Source organism: Balaenoptera acutorostrata, chromosome 7 (genome assembly GCF_949987535.1).
Source record: "Balaenoptera acutorostrata chromosome 7, mBalAcu1.1, whole genome shotgun sequence".
Taxonomy (NCBI): Eukaryota; Metazoa; Chordata; class Mammalia; order Artiodactyla; family Balaenopteridae; genus Balaenoptera; species Balaenoptera acutorostrata.
The window spans coordinates 19,666,349-19,690,831 of NC_080070.1; the positions used below are offsets into that span (position 1 = coordinate 19,666,349).

General features: G+C 41.8%; 1 protein-coding gene across 1 annotated transcript in view; it reads right to left on the bottom strand.

Annotated features, from left to right (window-relative positions):
- LRGUK (leucine rich repeats and guanylate kinase domain containing) overlaps positions 1-21,515 on the bottom strand; it is a 124,186-nt gene extending 102,671 nt beyond the window's left edge. Inside the window, exons 1-4 of the mRNA XM_057549974.1 lie at positions 21,195-21,515; positions 13,335-13,442; positions 10,956-11,037; positions 261-361 (exon numbers count right to left, since the gene is read on the bottom strand). Of these exons, the coding sequence (XP_057405957.1) occupies positions 261-361; positions 10,956-11,037; positions 13,335-13,442; positions 21,195-21,515 (612 nt within the window). The remainder of the gene's footprint in view (positions 1-260; positions 362-10,955; positions 11,038-13,334; positions 13,443-21,194) is intronic.
- Between the last annotated feature and the right edge of the window lie 2,968 nt (positions 21,516-24,483).

The window sequence follows — 24,483 nt, forward strand, 5'->3', positions numbered from 1 at the left end:
GTATTTAAATGAAGCAGAGAAAAGGGAAAGAAGTTAGTTCATTGGTTTGGACACTAGGTTTTAGCAAAGCTTCCGAAAAAGATAATCTCTTGAAAGGCTATCTCCTTTTTCTAAAATAAATGATACACAAATCCTTCTCCTTTTTTATTTCATTGCTCCTCTGTCTTACTCTCTCTGAATTCTCTTTTAGTGCTGTTTTGCTTGTTAATGTATTTCACAAACCAGTTAACACATGTAATTAGTGTATTAATAAAATCTACCTTGAGATTTTTGGGTGGCTTGAAATTGAAGAATGTCGTCAGTTTATTCTGAGATGCATTAAGTTCTAGAAGATAAGGCATACAGCTCACACAAGACAAATCTGGGGGGTAAAATGAATAAAGAATAAGGTAAGTCAATAAAATAAAACTTAGACAAAGTCATTAAAAACAGCATACAGGGCTTCCCTGGTGGCGCAGTGGTTGAGAATCTGCCTGCTAATGCAGGGGACACGGGTTCGAGCCCTGGTCTGGGAAGATCCCACATGCCACGGAGCAGCTGGGCCCGTGAGCCACAACTACTGAGCCTGCGCGTCTGGAGCCTGTGCCCTGCAACGGGAGGGGCCGCGATAGTGAAAGGCCCGCACACCGCGATGAAGAGCGGTCCCCGCACCGCGATGAAGAGTGGCCCCCACTTGCCGTAACCAGAGAAAGCCCTCGCATGAACCGAAGACCCAACACAGCCAAAAATAAATAAATAAATAAATAAATAAAGTAGCTATAAAAACAGCATACATTATATCAGAATATTTTAAAACTATACCAGTTGTAAGCACATCTTAATTATTCCAGATGAATGAAATGAATAAAAATAGGAATATGCAAAACACACACACACACACAGCATGGAAAATGCACCATGAGCCCACAATTTAACCTTCTTCTCCAGGGCCCCCAACCTGTCCCATCCCCATCTTCCAACACAACCAGGAAAGAAATGACCGAGGCCTCCTTGTGGCCCAGCTCACTCTCCCCTGAGCTGCTAACAGTCAATGCTTCAAAAATGCCAGCCTTGGGGGAGACCTTCAATATGGCGGAGGAGATAGACGTGGAGATCACCTTCCTCCCCACAAATACATCAGAAATACATCTACATGCGGAACAACTCCTACAGAACACCTACTGAACGCTGGCAGAAGACCTCAGACTTCCCAAAAGGCAAGAAACTCCCCACGTACCTGGGTAGGGCAAAAGAAAAAAGAAAAAACAGAGACAAAAAATAGGGACGGGACCTGCACCTCTGGGAGGGAGCTGTGAAGGAGGAAAGGTTTCCACACACTAGGAAGCCCCTTCACTGGCGGAGACAGGGGGTGGCGGGGGGGAAGCTTCAGAGCCACAGAGGAGAGCGCAGCAACAGGGGTGCGGAGGGCAAAGTGGAGAGATTCCCGCACAGAGGATCGGTGCCGAGCCGCACTCACCAGCCCGAGAGGCTTGTCTGCTCACCCGCTGGGGTGGGCGGGGCCTGGGAGCTGAGGCTCGGGCTTCGGAGGTCAGATCCCAGGGAGAGGACTGGGGTTGGCTGCGTGAACACAGCCTGAAGGGGGCAAGTGCACCACAGCTAGCCGGGAGGGAGTCCGGGAAAAAGTCTGGAGCTGCCGAAGAGGCAAGAGACCATTGTTTTGGGTGTGCGAGGAGAGAGGATTCAGAGCACCGTCTAAACGAGCTCCAGAGACAGGCGCGAGCCGCAGCTATCAGCGCGGACCCCAGAGACGGGCATGAGACACTAAGGCTGCTGTTGCCGCCACCAAGAAGCCTGTGTGCGAGCACAGGTCACTATCCACACCTCCCCTCCTGGGAGCCTGTGCAGCCCGCCACTGCCAGGGTCCCGTGATCCAGGGACAACTTCCCAGGGAGAACGCACGGCGCCTCAGGCTGGTGCGTCATGCTGGCCTCTGCCCCCACAGGCTCGCCCCACATTCCGTACGCCTCCTTCCCCCCATCCTGAGTGAGCCAGAGCTGCCGAATCAGCTGCTCCTTTAACCCCATCCGGTCTGAGCGGGAAGAGACGCCCTCAGGCGACCTACACGCAGAGGCAGAGCCAAATCCAAAGCTGAACCCCGGGAGCTGTGCGAACAAGGAAGAGAAGGGGAAATCTCTCCCAGCAGCCTCAGGAGCAGCGGATTAAATCTCCACAATCAACTTGATGTAACCTGCATCTCTGGAATACCTGAATAAACAATGAATCATCCCAAATTGAGGTGGTGGACTTTGGAGGCAATGATATATATATATATTTCCATTTTCTCTTTTTGTGAGTGTGTATGTGTATGCTTCTTTGTGTGATTTTGTCTGTATAGCTTTGCTTTTACCATTTGTCCTAGGGTTCCATCTGTCCAGTTTCTGTTTCTTTTCTTTTTTGGGATAGTTTTTAGCACTTGTTATAATTGGTAGATTTGTTTTTTGGTTTGGTTGCTCTCTTGTTTTAATTTTTAATAATTATTTTTTATTTTAATAACTTTATTTTATTTTCTTTTTTTCTCCCTTTTCTTCTGAGCCGTGTGGCTGACAGGGTCTTGGTGCTCCAGCTCTGTGTCAGGCTTGTGCCTCGGAGGTAGGAGAGCTGAGTTCCGGACATTGGACCACCAGAGACCTTCCGGCTCCACGTAATATCAAATGGCGAAAGCTCTCCCAGAGATCTCCATCTCAATGCTAAGACTCAGCTCCACTCAACAACCAGCAAGATACAGTGCTGGACACCCTATGCCAAACAACTAGCAAGACAGTAACACAACCCCGCCCATTAGCAGAGAGGATGCCTAAAATCATAATAAGGTCACAGACAGCCCAAACACACCACCGGACGCGGTCCTACCCACCAGAAAGACAAGATCCAGCCTCAACCTCCAGAACACAGGCACCAGTCCCCTCCACCAGGAAGCCTACACAACCCACTGAACCAACCTTACCCACTGGGGGCAGACACCAAAAACAACGGGAACTACGAACCTGCAGCCTGTGAAAAGGAGACCCCAAACACAGTAAGATAAGCAAAATGAGAAGACAAAAAAACACACAGCAGGTGAAGGAGCAATGTAAAAACCCACCAGACCAAACAAATGAAGAGGAAACAGGCAGTCAACCTGAAAAAGAATTCAGAGTAAAGATAGTAAAGATGATCCAAAATCTTGGAAATAGAATGGAGAAAATACAAGAAACGTTTAACAAGGACCTGGAAGAACTAAAGAGCAAACAAACAATGATGAACAACACAATAAATGAAATTTAAAATTCTCTAGAAGGAATCAATAGTAGAATAACTGAGGCAGAAGAACAGATAAGTGACCTGGAAGATAAAATAATGGAAATAACTACTGCAGAGCAGATTAAAGAAAAAAGAATGAAAAGAATTGAGGACAGTCCCAGAGACCTCTGGGACAACATTAAATGCACCAACATTTGAATTATAGGGGTCCCAGAGGAAGAAGAGAAAAAGAAAGGGACTGAGAAAATATTTCAAGAGATTATAGTTGAAAACTTCCCTAATATGGGAAAGGAAATAGTTAATCAAGTCCAGGAAGCACAGAGACTCCCATACAGGATAAATCCACGGAGAAACACACCAAGACACATATTAATCAAACAATCAAAAAATAAATACAAAGAAAAACTATTAAACGCAGCAAGGGAAAAACAACAAATAACATACAAGGGAATCCCCATAAGGTTAACAGCTGATCTTTCAGCAGAAACTCTACAAAACAGAAGGGAGTGGCAGGACATATTTAAAGTGATGAAAGGGAAGAACCTACAACCAAGATTACTCTACCCAGCAAGCATCTCGTTCAGATTCGACAGAGAAATTAAAACCTTTACAGACAAGCAAAAGCTAAGACAATTCAGCACCACCAAACCAGCTTTACAACAAATGCTAAAGGACCTTCCCTAGGCAGGAAAGACAAAAGAAGAAAAAGACCTACAATAACAAACCCAAAACAATTAAGAAAATGGTAATAGGAACATACATATCAATAATTACCTTAAATGTAAATGGATTAAATGCTGCAACCAAAAGACATAGACTGGCTGAATGGATATAAAAACAAGACCCATATATATGCTGTCTACAAGAGATCCACTTCAGACCTAGGGACACAGACAGACTGAAAGCGAGAGGATGGAAAAAGATATTCCATGCAAATGGAAATCAAAAGAAAGCTGGAGTAGCAATTCTCGTATCACACAAAATAGACTTTAAAATAAAGACTATTACAAGACGCAGAGAAGGACCCTACATAATGATCAAGGGATCAATCCAACAAGAAGATATAACAATTGTAAATATTTATGCACCCAACATAGGAGCACCTCAATACATAAGGAAAATGCTAACAGCCATAAAAGGGGAAATCAACAGTAACACAATCACATTAGGGGACTTTTAACACCCCACTTTCACCAATGGACAGATCATCCAAAATGAAAATAAATAAGGAAACACGAGCTTTAAATGACACATTAAACAAGATGGACTTAATTGATATTTATAGGACATTGCATCCCAAAACAACAGAATACACTTTCTTCTCAAGTGCTCATGGAACATTCTCCAGGATAGATATCTTGGGTCACAAATCAAGCCTTGGTAAATTTAAGAAAATGGAAATTGTATCAAATATCTTTTTCAACCACAACACTATGAGACTAGATATCAATTATAGGAAAAAATCTGTAAAAATACAAATACATGGAGGCTAAACAATACACTACTTAATAACCAAGAGATCACTGAAGAAATCAAAGAGGAAATCAAAAAATACTTAGAAAGAAATGACAATGAAAACACGATGACCCAAAACCTATGGGATGCAGCAAAAGCAGTTCTAAGAGGGAACTTTACAGCAATACAGTCCTACCTCAAGAAACAAGAAACATCTCAAATAAACAACCTACCCTTACACCTAAAGCAATTAGAGAAAGAAGAACAAAAAAACCCCAAATTTAGCAGAAGGAAAGAAAACATAAAGATCAGATCAGAAATAAATGAAAAAGAAATGAAGGAAATGATAGCAAAGATTAATAAAACTAAAAGCTCGTTCTCTGAGAACATAAAATTGATAAACTATTAGCCAGACTCATCAAGAAAAAAAGGGAGAAGACTCAAATCAATAGAATTAGAAATGAAAAAGGAGAAGTAACAACTGACACTACAGAAATACAAAGGATCATGAGAGATTACTACAAGCAACTATATGCCAATAAAATGGACAACCTGGAAGAAATGGACACATTCTTAGAGAAGCACACCCTTCTGAGACTGAACCAGGAAGAAAGAGAAAATATAAACAGACCAATCACAAACACTGAAATTGAGACTGTGATTAAAAATCTTCCAACAAACAAAAGGACAGGACCAGATGGCTTCACAGGCGAATTCTATCAAACATTTAGAGAAGAGCTAACACCTATCTTTCTCAAACTCTTCCAAAATATAGCAGAGGGAAGAACACTCCCAAACTCATTCTATGAGGCCACTATCACCCTGATACCAAAACCAGACAAAGATATCACAAAGAAAGAAAACTACAGGCCAATATCACTGATGAACACAGATGCAAAAATCCTCAACAAAATACTAGCAAACAAAATCCAACAGCACATTAAAAGCATCATACACCATGATCAAGTGGGGTTTATTCAAGGAATGCAAGGATTCTTCAATATATGCAAATCAATCAATGTGATACATCATATTAACAAATTGAAGGATAAAAGCCATATGATCATCTCAAATAGATGCAGAAAAAGCTTTTGACAAAATTCAACACCCATTTATGATAAAAAACCCTCCAGAAAGTAGGCATAGAGGGAACTTACCTCAACATAATAAAGGCCATATATGACAAACCCACAGCCAACATCATTCCCCATGGTGAAAAACTGAAACCATTTCCACTAAGATCGGGAACAAGACAGGTTGCCCACTCTCACCACTATTATTCAACATAAGTTTTGGAAGCTTTAGCCACAGCAATCAGAGAAGAAAAAGAAATAAAAGGAATCCAAATCACAAAAGAACAAGTAAGACGGTCGCTGTTTGCAGATGACATGATACTATACATAGAGAATCCTAAAGACGCTACCAGAAAACTACTAGAGCTAATCAATGAATTTGGTAAAGTAGCAGGATACAAAATTAATGCACAGAAATCTCTTGCATTCCTATACACCACTGACGAAAAATCTGAAAGAGAAATTAAGCAAACACTGCCATTTACCATTGCAACAAAAAGAATAAAATACCTAGAAATAAACCTACCTAAGGAGACAAAAGACCTGTATGCAGAAAACTAAAAGACACTGATGAAGGAAATTAAAGATGATACAAACAGATGGAGAGATATACCATGTTCTTGGATTGGAAGAATCAATATTCTGAAAATAACTATAGTACCCAAAGCAATCTACAGATTCAGTGCAATCCCTATCAAACTACAAATGTCATTTTTCACAGAACTAGAACAAAAAATTTCACAATTTGTATGGAAACACAAAAGACCCCGAATAGCCAAAGCAATCTTGAGAAAGAAAAACGGAGCTGGAGGAATCAGCCTCCCGGACTTCAGATTGTACTACAAAGGTACAGTAATCAAGACAGGATGGTACTGGCACAAAAACAGAAGTATAGATCAATGGAACAGGAGAGAAAGCCCAGAGGTAAACCCACATACGTATGGTCACCTTATTTTTGATAAAGGAGGCAAGAATATACAATGGAGAAAAGACAGTCTCTTCAATAAGTGGTGCTGGGAAAACCAGCCAGCTACATGTAAAAGAATGAAATTAGAACACTCCCTAACACCACACACAAAAATAAACTCAAAATGGAATAAAGACCTAAATGTAAGGCCAGACACTATAAAACTCTTAGAGGAAACATAGGCAGAACACTCTATGACATAAATCACAGCAAGATCCTTTTTGACCCACCTCCTAGAGAAATGGAAATAAAAATAAAAATAAACAAATGGGACCTAATGAAACTTAAAAGCTTTTGCACAGCAAAGGAAACCATAAACAAGACCAAAAGACAACCCTCAGAATGGGAGAAAATATTTGCAAATGAAGCAACTGACAAAGGACTAATCTCCAAAATTTACAAGCAGCTCATGCAGCTCAATATCAAAAAAACAAACAACCCAATCTAAAAATGGGCAGAAGACCTAAACAGACATTTCTCCAAGGAAGATACACAGACAGCCAACAAACACATGAAAGAATGCTCAACATCACTAATCATTAGAGAAATGAAAATCAAAACTGCAATGAGGTATCAGCTCACACCAGTCAGAATGGCCATCATCAAAAAATCTACAAACAATAAATGCTGGAGAGGGTGTGGAGAAAAGGGAACCCTCTTGCACTGTTGGTGGGAATGTAAATTGATACAGCTACTATGGAGAACAGTAGGGAGGGTCCTTAAACATCTAAAAATAGAACTACCATACGACCCAGCAATCCCATTACTGGGCATTTACCCTGAGAAAACCATAATTCAAAAAGAGTCGTGTACCACCATGTTCATTGCAGCTCTATTTACAATAGCCAGGACATGGAAGTAACCTAAGTGTCCATCGACAGATGAATGAATAAAGAAGATGTGGTACATATACACAATGGAATATTACTCTGCCCTAAAAAGAAACGAAATTGAGTTATTTGTAGTGAGGTGGATGGACCTAGAGTCTGTCATACAGAGTGAAGTAAGTGAGAAAGAGAAAAACAAATACTGTATGCTAACACATATATATGGAATAAAAAAAAAAAAAGGTTATCGAGAACCTAGGGGCAGGACAGGAATAATAATGCAGATGTAGAGAATGGACTTGAGGACATGGGGAGCGGGAAGGGGAAGCTGGGATAAAGTGAGAGAGTGGCATGGACTTATATATACTACCAAATGTAAAACAGAGAGCTAGTGGGAAGCAACCGCATAGCACAGGGAGATCAGCTTGGTGCTTTGTGACCACCTAGAGGGGTGGGATAGGGAGAGTGGGAGGGAGACGCAAGAGGGAGGAGATATGGGGATATATGTGTATGTATAGTTGATTCACTTTGTTATAAAGCAGAAACTAACACACCATTGTACAGCAATTATACTCCAATAAAGATATTAAAAAAAAAAAATGCCAGCCTTGGAGGAACTAAAGCCTGAGATAATCCTCTTGATAATTAGCCCCTAAATAATTGCATTAGGTGTTTTCAGAAAGACTAAAAATGCCGCAATTCGTTCTTTGTTATAAATTAAATTTTGTTTTAGATGGACTGAATCTTAAATCTTATTAATTATTTGAAGTGATTTAAATTATTGCTATCATTTTACTTTGATTTTGGGCTGCTTAAAAAGTATGTCTGAGTTTTGCATTTTATCCCAAGCCAATATTCTGAACCTAGAATACTAAGTCAAGGACTATTGTGCTAATACTCGCCTCTAATGAAATTATATACACGACATACAAATAGTGAAGGATTACGTTGCTTTGTTCTGCAAGTTTACAGCAGACGGACTTTGGGACAGCAGGAGGATTAGGGAAAGGCTCAGGAAGAATCACATGACAAGGATTTACAGCCCCGTCTCTACCTGTAACTTGCTTCTCCACCCGTCTTTTAACTCTAGATCACACAACCAGCGATCAAAGCCCCTCAGAAGATGGCCTCTGGAGGAGAACAGAGCCTCCACACCTGAAGCCCAGCAAAGTGCTTCTATCCTTCACCAGGTGACAAAGTCACCCCCAGGCCAGGAGAAGGAAGCACAGCTGAGTACTGGGGCCCTGCCCTGGAGTAGGTAGAGCCAGAAAGGTGAGGGCCCCCTGACCCCATCCCCCCAACAACTTTCCTTCTCAGGGTCGTGGAAGCCAGAAGATCTCTACCAATTTCTACTTTATTTCTCTGGTCTAAACCACAGCCTTCTTTAGCCTGTCTTTTTTATGAAATTGTTCTAGGAGGGACAGAACACTAAGACATCAACACTTTGGTGGGAATTCATGAGCAAATCCAGAAAGGCTGCCTGTGAGAGGAAAGCTAAGAAGAAACTGTAATTGCTTTACAAGTTTTGCCTATTTGTCCCATCTGAGCTCAGCTCCATATCTGTCAATGGTGATCTCAACCCTCTTAATTTCCACGGGCCCCCATATCCCCTTGGAGCTGATCTTTCTGTGGGCAGGTAAGTGCTGTACCATGGAGCTCTGTCTTGAAGCAAAAGCAGCAGCTACCACTTGGATGGTGAGTACATTTCACGCTTTGTAGATGCTCAATGCTTTCTAATCACTTTGATAGGAAAAATCCACCTTCTGGGTTGCTGGGCTTCTAACTCTCCCTACTCGGTGTAGTGACCTCCTTGTCCACCAGATGGCAGGAGCTCCTCATGTCTACAACTGTGGTTCTCCAAGTGTGGTCGTGTACGGGCTTCCAGGGAAACTAACCAGAAATGCAAATTTTCAAATCCCACCCCAGATCTACTGAATCAGAAAGTCTGAGGGTGGGGCACAGGCATCTATGTTTCAACAGGTCCCCTCCAGGTGATTCTGATGCAAGTTGGAATCTGGTCCATATCAGGTCATCAATGAAGCTGTTCTCTTGAAAAGAAAAATATATACTGTGCCTTACACACAATAAGTTCTCGAACACTTGATGAGTTAATAAAGGGGGACATAAAAGATTGAAGGAGACTGATCTGAAGAGGAAAGCTTCGTTTGCTACCAGGGACTGCTTGCTCAAGGGGTAAGGGAATGAAGCTACATCTCTTTCCCCTTCGCTGAGCACTAAAGATTGCTGGAGTCTCCCCAACCCCGCAATCCCTTAACCAGTAAATGAAACCAATCTTGGAGGTATGGGGTGTGGGGAGAGCACCTGCCGGTAACACTAAAGATTCTTTCCGATGATAACATATCTGGCATTTGCCTTAAATAACCCTGGGAAGGATGGATGAAGCAAGATGGGCCATGGGCCGATAACTGTTGAACCTGAATATTCATTACAAACCTCTCTACTTGTGCACGTTTGTAATTTTCCGTAAAAAAGTTTTATGAAACTAGAAAAAGATTAATAAAAAGCCTTTCAAAACAGTAGCATTTGAAGAATTAAAATATGCTAGAATGCTTCTTAGCCATTGAAAAGAGTGAATTTTAATTAATGCAGTCAGATGGGAGGAAGAAATCAGAAAATGAATCAGAGAAAACCATATCAGCAACACTTAATCGTCTTAAAAAAGCTAAAGTGAACAGAAAGGTGATCAATGAAGAAGCAGGTCAGAAATTTCAAATAGGGTCAGAAGATTAGAAACAAGGATCAAGCTTTGAAGAAAATGTGACTAATTTCATTCAATGTGAGCAAGGTATCACAACAGATACCTTATATGGAACTACAAATGGCAGAGTTAGACTTGTAAGAACCCACTAACTATATGGAGACAGCAAAGAGAGTGGGGGAAAAAATAAATTTCTGAATCCCTGGTGTTCAAATAAGAACAGAAGTAGCTAGCCAGGATTAAGATACAGATGCAAATGCAAAATAAAGAAAAGCATCCATTAAAGGGGGAAAAAAGAACTAATTCATCTACACTGAATAAACTAAAAGAGGGAAGGAAATGGGAATCATCAGACATTCAGGAGGCATTAAAGAAGTAATGATCCATCTCTTGAAAGGAAAAAGCAAAGCAAACATTCCATCTGACGCTCTTTAATATCACTGAGTGGGTCTCAACCATCGCATAACGTAGCATGTTTGCTGACCTCTGCCTTTTTCTTTTCTCATCAGTTACAGGTGCTTTTTTTCCATGGAAGACAGAGGATCAATGTGTAAAGTGATCCACAATAGCACTTATATCAAGCTTGGTAGTATTAAAGTATATTACATTCTGCAAAGCTTAAATTTTGAAATAATTCAGCAATCCACGGACTTACTAGAATGACAATTACATACCTTCAATTTTATTTACTGAAAGATCCAACTTCTGCAGGTGAATGTATCCACAGAGGATGCTAATGTCAATTAAATCAAGATCCTGAGAAAATAAAAGGTAAAAGATTTAATGTTGCTTTAACAGATGAGTACTCAGGCTTCTCAAGACATCTGGAAATAGAAGTTGACAGAAAGAAATCCAGAATTTCCTTTGAAAGTACAGTAGAAGAGAGAGAATAAAATCTGAAACCTACTACCAATAGGGTCTCAAAACAGACTACAAACCCCATCAACAAATGCATTCTTCTGAAGGAAACAATAGTTTGGAAAATTAGTGTTGTTAACAAGAACATATACAACATGAAAAGGCAAATTAAAGCAGTGTTCATGAAGACCTTGAGAGCAGAGTTTTATATTTTAAAAAAACCACACACATAAAGGCAATAAAGCCAAAGCCTTTATCTAGTAGAAGAAAAGAAAAAGCAAATGCCTAGAATTCAAATGAAATGTTAGAAGAGTTCACACCTAATCGAGTGATCATTAATAACAATACTTCTTACGCTTCCTCAGGCTTCAAAGCTCTCTCCCAATAATCTCATCTGATCAAACAAACCTGTGAGATCTGTAGGGCAGATTATCCCCAGTGTAGGGATGAGGAATGTGAGGTACAAAGAGGTACGTAAATAGCCTAAAATCACTTAGCAAGTTAGCAATACAAAAGCAGCTCCAAGTCTCCTGAATCTTTGTCCGAGATCCCTTCCATGAAATCTTGCATCTAGTGAACATCACGAGGGGTTGGAGGGGAATTTGGCCCCTTGGAACAAAGACTCATGTCACTGGTTTATGTTGTGATGTCAGAGTCAGAAAAAGCCAACCAATAAAGTGTCATGATAAGCAAGTTCTCAAATATAAGAATGATAAGAATTTTAATAAAGGCCTCTAGAACAGTAATAAGTAAATTACTGATGACCTACTACATACAAGGCATTAAGCTTGGCATGAGGAGAAACACGTACAATGATGGACTAGAGCTATATTTTGCCTTTAAGAAACTTACGACTTTGGGTAGGAGAGAAACTGTGTACACAAGTAATTAGAGAAAGTTAAAAAATTATGTGTAATATAAGTAAGACATAAGGCAGGAAAAATCACTAACCTGGCCAACCCTAAGAAAGTGTATGCAGTAAGACAGGCTATTAGGGCAAAGTAATTCAACATGTAATATCTCAAATGTAAGGAGGTCAGTGGCAAAGTAAGAAGCTTTGGTCCATCTAGCTGAAATAAGATTTAAAGGATTGTGCTTTTTTGTAGATCAATTTAAGGCGTAGCACTACGTATATATGTAGAGTATTGATTGAAAAGGACTTGTCTGCAGATGTACCGCTACTGGAATTATCTTCCATTCCAAAGCCTAACATAGTGCAAGGCACAAGGGGTGCTCCCTGTACATTACTGCCTGACTGGCCGAGTCATCCATGAAATGCTGCAAAGTGAAAATAGTAAAAGATTAGAGCCTTCGTATGCTGTTTTCAAAGGACATGCCATGAAACCAGCATGGGTAAAAAGGGCTTAACATTTTTTGGACAGTTTACTAGTTCAAATCCAAGATAAAACAGCCTTGCTATGAATTATATATGCTTGAGGCAAATTAAGGTGCTGTAGCAAAATTTCAGTGTGCTTCTTACACCTACATATCTGCATTTACTCTGTGGACCTCCAAGGAGTAGTTAGTGCTTTACAATACAAGAAAGCAAAAAAAAAAAAAAATTATTTTCCTAGGACTATAAAGAAACAAAATGAGGAAAGAAGCTGAAATACTCTGAGTACTCTGCTCTTACAGCTTCTCTTATGATAAATTTAGAGTCAAGATTCTGTGCTGGTATCGAAATCTTGAAAATTGATGAATAACAACGCATTTTTATCTTTCGTAATAGGTACCTTTTAGAAAGTGAGCTATAGCTCACAGCTACTGATTTCTTGACATACTTAGGGGGAAAAAAGTCAATACAAAAATATTTTGTTCCCTTGGATTCAGATATAAATTGTAGTCCTGGCACGGATCAGAAAGAAAATTCTTAGAGTTTTTGATTGGTTTTACAGAATCAAATTCAACCTCCTGGAAGGAAAGCATTGATTACTATAAAACAGACTGCTTAAGATGAAAGAAATAGACTGTGAAGGAAATGAAAACAAAGGAACTTGGTGGGGGGCAAGGGGGCTGATTATTGGACTGGCCAGGGCTCTTTGATGTCAAACATAAATAACTCATCGCCATTCTCCATCACATGCAAGACTTCGAGATTTGGGGGCCACCAAAAAAGCTGTGAGTACCAGAGAAAACGGATGTGGTCCCGCCAGTGTGAAGATGTAGCCAGCCAATGGTGACCTTCTCATACTCACTGATAAAGTCAGACTGAGGTAGACCTGCTCAGTCCCAGAGCCTGAGCGCCCCAGTTCATAGAGTTTCTCAGCCACGACCTCCTCTCTCAGGACCCCATCAAATTCTCCCTGCAAAAAAACCAGAGAGGTGGACAAAGAAAGGACTTCATTAGAAAAGAAGTTAATCCACCTCATCATATCCAGCACTTATTTACTATATTACATATCTGGGAGCTGAGCCTTCCAAAATTTACCAGCCCCAAAGAAAACTGTGTTGTTGGGACTTCCCTGGTGGCACAGTGGTTAAGAATCCGCCTGCCAAGGCAGGGGACACAGGTTTGATCCCTGGTCCGGGAAGATCCCACATGCCGCAGAGCAACTAAGCCCATGCGCCACAACTACTGAGCCTGTGCTCTAGAGCCTGCGAGCCACAACTACTGAGCCCACGTGCCACAACTAGTGAAGTCCATGCGCCTAGAGCCCGTGCTCCACAACAAGAGAAGCCATTGCAATGAGAAGCCCGTTGCACTGCAATGAAGAGTAGCCCCCTCTCGCCGCAACTAGAGAAAGCCTGTGCACAGCAACGAAGACCCAACACAGCCATAAATAAATAAATAAAGGAAATGGTAATTTAAAAAAAAAACTGTGTTGAAGACCCATACATACTACATATGATTAAGAAAATATCGGTCAGATCAATGTATTGCTGCTGAACTTGCAGGTGGTTGCTTGTATTAGGTATTCAAAGCAGAATTAACACAGTAGCAGTAGAAGCGTCAATATTAGTGATGACAGCTACGTTGATTTAGTGCTTCTGTTCTGGGCACTGTGCTAAGAGCTCTCAATGGGTCCACTCATTTAATCCTCCTGACAATCCTGAGGGAGGTACGCTTAGCTCCATTTTACAAATGAAGAAACTAAGGCTCACAGAAGTTAACTTGCCTGAAACCACATAGCTAGTATGTGACAGAGCCAGAATACAAATCCGAATCTGTCTGACTCCAGGGCAGTTCTAACCACTACACTTGACTGCTTGTCCACAACCCAAAGGATGGTTACTTCAAATTAAGGCAATTACTTCTCTACATCTGGTATTCTTGATGGAGAAAACAGGTCCTCAGTTCACTTTGTACTGGCTAATTTTGCTGGATTCATACCATTTACAAGATTAATTAAAAGCATAATATCATTTGTAGAAGGAGGTTGGTCCTTAGTGTATAGATACCATGGACCAGTGGTGGCCCAGCACACCCCTCCCCCAATAATGACAGACAGAACAGATAATAGATGGACTAGTGTTGTGTTTGTGCTGCCTTCAGCTCCATAACAACCAACACATTAACGTCAGCATGAGGACACAAAGTACAAGTAACCACATCAGTCGCGCCAATATTACTAACCAGTGGAACTGGTATACGGACTATGATGGCAAAAAGGCTTGTGCTACTGTAAAGAGTTTTCTTTCCTCCCCAATTTCCACTACCCCAGAGAAGCAAATATCACTCACACGGAGATCCTGCACAGCTGGTTTGAACCCCAGATCTGCCATTTTGGATATATGACTTTGGGAGATAAAGTTTTCTCTGAGACTCATAATTTTTCATCTATAAATAGGATATGTTATTACTTTTTCTTAATGTTTTGGAGAGAATGAAAAATAATTGTGAACGTAAAGCTCTTAGTGTGGTGCCTAGAACACAGCAAGTGTCCCCAGTAAATGGCAGCTGTTAGCACAAATTGGTGAATTCAGAAATTCCACATCTTAATGTTTCATTCGTCCATACCAATCAACCTGTTCACAAAATGGGGGAAAGAGATCTACTTTTCTAAACAAAGTTGCAATTTTTTATAGTAGGCCTAGGAAGGAATAGAGGTGAGACAGTGTTACCTTCCCTCCCAAACTTTCCATGTGGCCCACCCCCTCCATTTCCTGGAAACAAGAAACTACAGAATCCCTTATTTACAATAGGTGGACATCTGTTTTTCAACAGAGCCATTGATACAGAGACTGGACATACTGTCAGCACTGTCCCAAACCCCCAAGGCAAGACTCCTCACGGCCACCCCCTCACACATCCTTTGAGGTTCCTGCCATTTGTCAGGGTCATGTCTCTCCCTTCTGGTCTTTGGTCATCTTCAGACCTTGACCAGCCCTAGCTGTATCTTGGGTGGTTTCAGAATCCCTAAGGAGGGCCACTCAACACCCCGACCACTCCAAGTACATGCACACATACATGTTCCTTTATTTTCTCAACTCCAGACACCTTAAAATTGATCTCTAGCCAACTTCAGCCACTCACTCCCCTGGGCATGCCCTGGACTTAGTCATTATGCTAAACTGCTCCACCCTAGAAACCTCAGACCTCAAGTCTTCCATCGTTCTCGGCTCCCACAACTGCCCATCCTTCAACCTTTCCAACACCTACTGAACTTGGTCTCTGACCACAACAAAATCTCCGGTCTGTTCATCCTTCCCTTTACCTCAGAGTCTATCTGTCCCCTCCTGACTATACTTCCTTCTCTACTGGGTCTCCCATGGGCAATTTCAATGTCTCTCTACCCTCAAGTCTCTGACTCCTTGGCCCCTGACTGCAACTGCCTCATGTGTACCCAAACCTGAATCAACTTCACGCTCAACTACTGCGTTGAGGCACGGATTATGTCATGTTCATCATCCATTTGGGATAAAAATCTTTCCAGCATACCAAGCACAGGTCAGACAAGTACACAAACTATTTCAGGAGTATGATAAACTACAATAGAGGTAGGCAGGGTGCTTTCACTAGGAGCAGGGCACCCATTTTATGGCCATTTTAGTGGGGAGTAGGGGGTTAGCAAAGACTTCCTCGGTGAGAGAACCATTGAAACCCAAAGTTGTGAGTTATTCTGGTAAAGGGGAAGAAAGGGCAGAAGAGGGCCAAGAGGGTATTGCAGGTACAAGGGGCAACAGGTACAAAATCCCAAAGGCAAAGGCGAGTATAGTCCATTGGGGAAACTACAAAGAGTTCAAATAGCGAAAGTGTAAGGTGGGGAGGAGGAATACAGTACCTAATACATGTTTGGTGCTAAAACATGGGCTGAATGAATAACAAGACTACTCCTCCCCCTGAGGTGCTGAGTGGGCCGGAAAGGCCCACAAGTGTGCCTTCCGGTGCCACGTTCAAGTCAGCTTTAAGCTGGGCCTCAGCGCTATGGTGCTATTATGGTCCCCTTCTTCCTCAGCTGCCTTTCAAGTCCCCACCTTGCTGGTGAGATCTCCAGCCCTTTCCTCAAGCTGTCAGGTGCCTCCACTCCTTTGTCCTCACTCTCAGCAGGGGGCCCTCTCAGTCCTTCTCTTCCACTTCCGAGGCAAAGTACGAATGATCAGACATCAGCCCCTCCACATCCTGCACCTGTCCTGATGCTTCTTGCTGGGGTCTCAGAGGAGGTCGGCTCCTTCTCCACACTCAGGGTCCAGCACCCTCTGTTTCCCCAGAGACCGTGTTCAGGGACCATCAATGTTGCCCTCTTTTGCCTGTGGTTTCAACCGGTCACTCTCCACTGTCATTCTCCAAGCTGTCACTTCTCCAGCTCTACGAGCATGTAGGTCCCTTCTGTCCTACAAGGGCTCTCTTCAGTCCTGCATGTTCCTTTAGCTATAGCTACAGTTTCCCTTAACAGCCAAGCTAGTTTCCCCCTTGTTCACCTCCCATTCACGCCTCAACTTGCTTCACTTAGGCCACTGCCTTCACATCACAAAATCCACATGGGCCAAGGTCTCCAATGACTGTCAAATAGGCAAAGCTAATGAACCCTTTTTTTTTTTTTTTTTAAGAAATATTTATTTGAGGCTTAATACTTTGTTGGGTTTATTTTATTTTTTTAAAGTTTTTTTTTTTGATGTGGACCATTTTTAAAGTCTTTATTGAATTTGTTACAATATTGCTTCTGTTTTGTTTTTTTAGCCGCGAGGCATGTGGGTCTTAGCTCCCTGACCAGAGATGGAACCCGCAACCCCTGTATTGGAAGGCGAAGTCTTAACCACTGGACCGCCAGGGAAGTCCCTAATGAGCCCCTTTTGGGCCTCTTCCCACTTAACCTCTTGGTGGCATAACCCACTCCAATGTTCTCAACACCCTTTCTTGCCCTGGCTTCCCTCCCGTTCAGCTCTCTTCTTTCTCCTTTTTCTCTTATCAGTCTTTTCCAGTTTCTTCCCCTGAATCCTCTTCATCTGCCTGCCTCTGAAATACCTGTACCCCCAGGGTTTTTTTCTTGGCCCTCTCCTTCTCTTCTTTCTTCTCTTCCTGGATGATCTCACAGACTCCAATGCTGATGATTTCCAGGTCTCTGACCCTGAGCCCTCCTCTCCTGATTTCCAGAGGCCTACGATTCACATGCCCAACTCCTGAATGCACAGCTCCACCTGTCCCTGTTTCCCATGGTGGTTAGTGGCCCTAATATTCCTCCCAGAACACACCACAGACCTAGCAGTCACCCTAGACTTCCAATATTCAATGAGTAAATGTTTCATCTTAAATATTTTAAATACGTTGTTCTCTCTAGCTTCCTTTCCATTCCCATTGCCTTAATCCAGACTCTTGTCTCTTCCCCATAGATATTGCTCCTCTGTGCACTGATCTCCCTGCCTCCAGGCTTACCATCTTCTTATCTAATCTCCCTCGGCCACAAGAGCAGCTCCCTGCTGCTTAGAGTCAAGTCCACAGTCCCTACAACAGCACAGAGCTCTCCACAATCTGCCCCCCCCATCTGCCTTTCTGCTCTCATCTATAACCCACCACTTGGAAAAGCTGCCGTCTGCCTGCCCACATACCACCTCTGCACCCAAGTAAGGGTTTACTTCCCTTCAAGTCTTCCGCCATCCCTGCAACCCGGCTATCATCTGTACACATCTCTTCATAGGATGACCGCTCACTCTTATCTCACCTTGAGAGCTGGGACCATGTATGTCCTCTGTCACACTCTCATCTTTTTCTATCATTACTGTAGCTATTACGTATTACATCTCTAATTTTTTGAGAGCCTGCACTGTATCAGACACTATGTTAAGAACTTTAACATAGACTTCCCCATTAAATTTGATGTTCATAACTATCCAATGAGCAGGCATTATTATCCACATAAAGTTACTGGCAAAGAGTGGTTTTCATGCAGCAGAAACATATCACAGGCCCAGACATTTCTTCTGCCCTGTATAGTCAGAGTACTTCCTATATAGTAATCATTTGTGAATGCTTGTTCAATGAAGGCTAAATTAATGAAGTCACTCGATGGGCTGTAGTTAGTAGATAAGAACAGGTAAGTTATTACTTGTATTGGTAACAGTATAAATAATATATTGTGCTAAGTAGTTTACACATAGGATCTCATTAAATTTTCACAGCTCTCCATGAGGTAGATAGTATTATAATTCCTGTAGTGCAGATGAGACACAGAGAGTATGAGTAACTTGCTCAAAATCTCACAACAAACAAAAGGCTTTATACAAATTTTTGAATTCCAAAGGCAATATTCTGAACAGCTGGTCTGCCCTAACTCCCTCAAGTTCATTGAGGCTAATTACATTATAGGCACTTAATATTCATTTTGACCATCATAGCATTATAAATCTTAATCAGGCTAGGATATGGAAAATAAATCACTGAACATAAAAGTCCAATGTTTCCTCTTAAAACTTTTCGGTTTATTCAGCATATCAAAACATATGAGGGCTTCCCTGGTGGCACAGTGGTTGAGAATCTGCCTGCCAATGCAGGGGACACGGGTTCGAGCCCTGGTCTGGGAAGATCCCACATGCGGCGGAGCAACTAGGCCCGTGAGCCACAACTACTGAGCCTGCACATCTGGAGCCTGTGCCCCGCAACAAGAGAGGCCGCGACAGTGAGAGGCCCGCGCACCGCGATGAAGAGTGGCCCCCGCTCACCGCAACTAGAGAAAGCCCTCGCGCAGAAACAAAAACCCACACAGCCAAAATAAATAAATAAATAAATAGCGAAAATTAAAAAAAAAAAAAATGAGACACTATAAAAAGGTAAAAGAGAATGTGAGAACATAAAACAAATATTAATTTTAGAATATAAATAGAAGAAATAATAAACTTTTTCCACACAAAAGCCTACAAGCCAAAAAGGATTAACTAGTTCAAGTCAACCCCCTCCTTCTATGGTTTTTTAATGGCATACTGAAGACAGATTAACAATGGTACTAATGAACCCCATAGCCGAAGAACATGCATTAATTAGAATAATAAAGTAATCTGCTGATTCATTTGTTAATTCCTCTGGGGTGGAAGCCATACAAACACCTCAAAGTTGTAAAAACATCGCTACAGTTTTCCAGTAGTCACTGTTAAGCATGGCAAAGTAAATCAACAAAAGATGAACAAAAGAAGTATTAATTTTCTGTGGTCCACTTTAAGCAAAACTGATGTGTAACTAGGCCGTGCAGAAAGAGGTAGAAGAAGACAATATGGGGGATGAGGGTGGAAAAAAATGGGCCAAATGTGGAAAGTGAACAAAAGGACATTACAAAGGAAGGGAACCCAAGTGGGGACACAATGTAAGTAGTCAATGGCAGAATCGGAGTAACAGAAGACACTGCAAGTCACAGAGGGGAGAACAAGGAAAAATAAGACAAATGAGGAAAGGAGAGGGTGAAAGAGAACAGGCATAACAAAGAGAAACCTGTTTTGGCCTCAAGGGGGAAAGAAAGGTGACTAGGAAAAGATGCAATGATGCAGAGGGGATGCCAGAAGAATATCACAGAACAGGATGTTGGAAACTTTCTATTTCTCTGTATTATATCTACTCCTGAAAAGAATCTGAAGCAATTTATACCATGAAGGAGGAGGAAAGGGAAGAGAAAAACCTAATCTAAAGAAAAACTACTGAAATTAAGAAAAATACTGAATTAAGAAAAAAAGTTATGTTTCCTGGCAGGTAAGACAAAGAGGAAAACCTAACAGTTTATCAAAAGAAAGCAAATCAAAAGAGTGGATATATGTATATGTATAACTGATTCACTTTGCTGTACACCTGAAACTAACACAACATTGTAAATCAACTATACTCCAATAAAAATTTTTAAAAAAAGAAAGAAAGCAAATAATGTATTAGAAAGCCAAGAGAAAGAAGCGACATGATGTGAAGTGGAAAGGGATAAGAAGGCAGGCAATGGACTAAGGAAGGAACAGGATGCTAATAAATGTAAGAAGTGGAATTGGGTCATGTTTAGAAGAGGTATTGTAGAAAAGAGGGAGTCTGTATTAGTGTGAAAGGCCAAGCTGCCAACGAGGCATTACAGATGGGAATGTTGGGAACATTCCCCACCTCCTGAAATACTCTCACAGTGAGCAGTGTGTGTTGTTTGTATAATGCATCATATACCCCTGGCAGAAGTAAAATATAAAAACTTTCAAGTCACTTGGTCTTTGAGGAAGCACTTAGATTATTTCAAAAGGGTAAATTTTTTTTTCCTAGAGGAAGGAGGATGAAGGGACTAGAAGTCGGGGAGAGTGTTGGAGTATTTCACAAACATGAGGAAAAGGTGCAGGGGGTGCAGAAGTAGAAGTCTGTCTACTCACAACACTGTCAAGCCATAACTCCCATACAAATAGATACTTTTCCTCAACGATGCTGTGTAACTTGACTCTTAAGAAATCAAATGTGCTAACGAAAACTAAAGGATATACTTGAAGATATTTCAGGCAAAGGGTGAGGAAACAGGGTAACAGAAATGGGAAGGAGAGAGGGGGAGTCTCAGAGCAGTAAGGAAGAGGCGTTCCTGGAGGCAAGGGGCCCTAGGAATGGGCTCAGCCGCAGTCTGGTGAGAGGTCCGACCGCTGGAGAAGGAAGTGAGGGGGTAAGGGGTGGGGGGAAGGCACACCTCAAAATTCAGCATTTCGGACTCTGAAGACTCCTCGAACTCCGCTTTGCCCTCGCCCTCTCCCTCGCCCTCTTCCTTGTCTTCGTGGTCTCCGTCCACGTCCGACTCTTGATAGCAGTGAACGAGCTGCTGGAGTAGGTAGGAGGAGACTCTGCGGAAAGTATTTTTCGGTCTCTGCCCCATGGAAAAAGGAGACCAGCAAGACTGACGTTCCTTTTCTGAGTGCAGCAGTTTCGACTGGGCTCCAGTTCGTGAACTGCTCACGCCTCCCTGGAGACCGTAAGGCTTCTGCAACTGGGGATCTCTCCCGGAGGTCGCCATCTTGTTTACCGGGGTTGCCTAGGAGACTGACGCCAGGGGAGGAGGCGCCGCAAGGGATTTTGGGGGCTGTAGTCTCCGCCCCTCCCTGCGTCCTCGCTTTCAGCTTGCGCTGCCATTGGTGCACGACTTTCCTTTTCTTTTTGTCGTGTGTGTGTGTGTGTGTGTGTGTGTGTGTGTGTGTGTGTGTGTGTGTGTGTGTTTCTTTTTAGTCCGTTCAATCGCTGGCTTTTTTTTTGTTTTTGCTTGTCTTTCTCGTTTTTCACTTTTTTTCTCTGCACCCCCTTTTTTGTGTTCAACTGTTTTCTCTCAACCTCGAGGCCTCTCTTAGAGATTTTTCATCCCGCCCTGAGATCACCGGTGAGCACCCCATCCTACTTCATTCATGGAGGCTCTTTACGCAGAGTTAGTGTTAGATGTCTCTAAAGCTGTCTGTCGGAAAGCTAATAACACTGAAATTTTACTCTATGCAGAGTGCAGTGCGCATAAATGAAATAGAAGGCATGGTTCCTGTCCGTATTGCGGATAATAAAGAGAAACTACCAGACAACGACTGAGAGCTGGTTGGCAATTAACTTACATTTTTACACCGAAATGATAAGCCATGTCCTTGGGTAGAAAAACTGGCAGTGGTCTAACAATCCAGAGAGAAAAACAAACGACTGTCAAACTGACACTGTATCTGAAAGCCTCTGTAAAGCTATTAGCATCGCATAAGTAATTGTATTAGTCAATGACCTGCATTGGTAATTATTTTTATCTTGTTGCATAGGTTCTTTGCAGTTTTCTAAAATACTCTTGCAAGATTTCAAAGCATGATTTTATGCTAGCGTGATTTCACGTGACCCAAATCCCATAGCCTTGAGCTCCACAAAGTAGACACTGTATAGAAAAGCAGAATGAAAATTATAGTAACTATTATTGCCATAGTGATGACAAAAGAGATCCTTGTGGGGAAGTCACCCTCATCCTCCTGGCCTTACAGGGCCTTTTCTCCATGCTTCAGTGACAGCAGTTGCAAATACAAAATGATCCTGTCAGTGGCTGTCAGGGGAGAAGGAGAAAAAAATTCTTATGGACACCATCCATTGACTATTATCTTTCTCAGTGCTTGAGGGCCCATTAAAACTGACAGAAAGCTTTCAGAATTACCTTCCTTCATTATCTTGCTAGTCATAAATGTAAAGGCCATAATGAAAGTATCTCTTTCTGCTAGGCTCATCTTACTGCTTGCTTGCTTCTTTTTTTTCCAGTGGATTAAAAACTCCTCCAAGGGATTTTTCTCCACCCTCACCCCCATAGGACCTGGCTAGCTAAATGACATAAGGATGAAGGGGGCAGAAAGTATAAAAATGGAAACCCAGTGTGTTTTTTGTAGTTTTCAATAACTTAATCAGCATTTTCAGCAAAGCAAGATTTGCCAGTGTCATTCTATTGAGAAAAGTGTCTTAAGGCAGAGTTAGTTAGGACCTGTTAAAGAGTAAATTTCAAAAAGTTAAAAAGATGATTATCATACAAAAATAGAAACACGTGTGAAAGATTTTATTCAACTCATTAATTTATGAGAGAACCGGTAAGATGTTAACAGGGTATTCAGAGTCCACAAGCAGAGACATTCTGAAATAAGTCCACTAGGTTAGAGATAAAACTGGTTTATGCCCTACGGGACATTAAACTATAGCCTTTGGAGTTATATATTTCTAAATGTTTCTCTCTTTTCATCTGCACATCTACTCTCTGTCTATCCCCATTCAACAGATGAGGTAACTGAGGCCCACAGAATTTAAATAACTAGGCCCAAGGACAAGCAGTGGTGCTGAAATCCAAACCTAGAATGACCAACTCCACTGTCTACCTTCAAATACCGCTTTTGCAGGTGGAAAATGTGAGGCAAGATAAAGGTACACAAGATGTCTCAGAAAAAAAAAAGAAATGTTATCAGCTAATGTTCTTAAACATAAATAAAAGAACTCAGAGAATAACCCTTTCATATAGAATCATAGAATGTCAGAACTAGAAAGAACTTAAAAGCCCATCTTATCCCAACTCTCCCTTTTATAGAAGAAGAAACTGATGGCCCTCCAAGGATAATGACTTGCCCAAACTCACCTGACTTGTTAGCAGCCAAGCAAGAATTAAAGTCAACACCTCTCCTTGCTCAATCTTTGCTGTCGCTAGTTCACCAAAGTGCCCCCTATGCTGGAACTGTATGAATAGAATCCCCTAATTTGGAATTCTGGGCATAAACATAGAAGGCATTCTCTCTATAAAAGTTATTTTACCAGGTAGAGAAGACAATTAGGCAGAGGGAGGGAGGTGAGGGGAGAGAATATTTTGTCAAAAGTCTTCCTATTAGCATAAGACATCAATAATTGTTTCTATTTATTCATTGCTTACTGTAAACCAGGCCTGTGCTAAATGCTGTAGATATCTCAGTTAATTATTCCAACTGCTCTCCAAAATAGAAATTGATATCCCCATTTTACAAAGGAGAAGAATGATGCTCAAAAATGCTAAGCAAGTTGCTCAGTCACAAAATTTGTATCCAAACCAAAATTCCAACTCGAGTCTTCCTGGATCCAAAGCCCCTGATCTTAACCATGAATACTCTGCTTTCTCCAGAAGTATGAATTAGTTTCTCAGGAAGTAATTGTGAGGCACAGTCTGGCCCTGGTGAGGTACTAAAGATATGTGTGTGTGTGTGTGTGTCTGCTTGTCTGTCTGTTGGGGGCCAGGCAGGAAGACCCGAAGTTTCTGAAGCTAGGGAAGTACAATGGGGGTGGGCAAAGGCAATGGGATATGATAATCTAGGAGAGCAGGGTCTTCTGTGGTAGCTCTGGATCCTTACCCACTCAGGTGAGAGGAAGGAGAAAGTGGAAGAGTGTCACCATGACACTCAAGAGCTTCTCTCTTGAGAGGACATCCAAGACAGGCTATTGAAAGGGGAGAATCAAAGGGGTAAAAAGCTTAA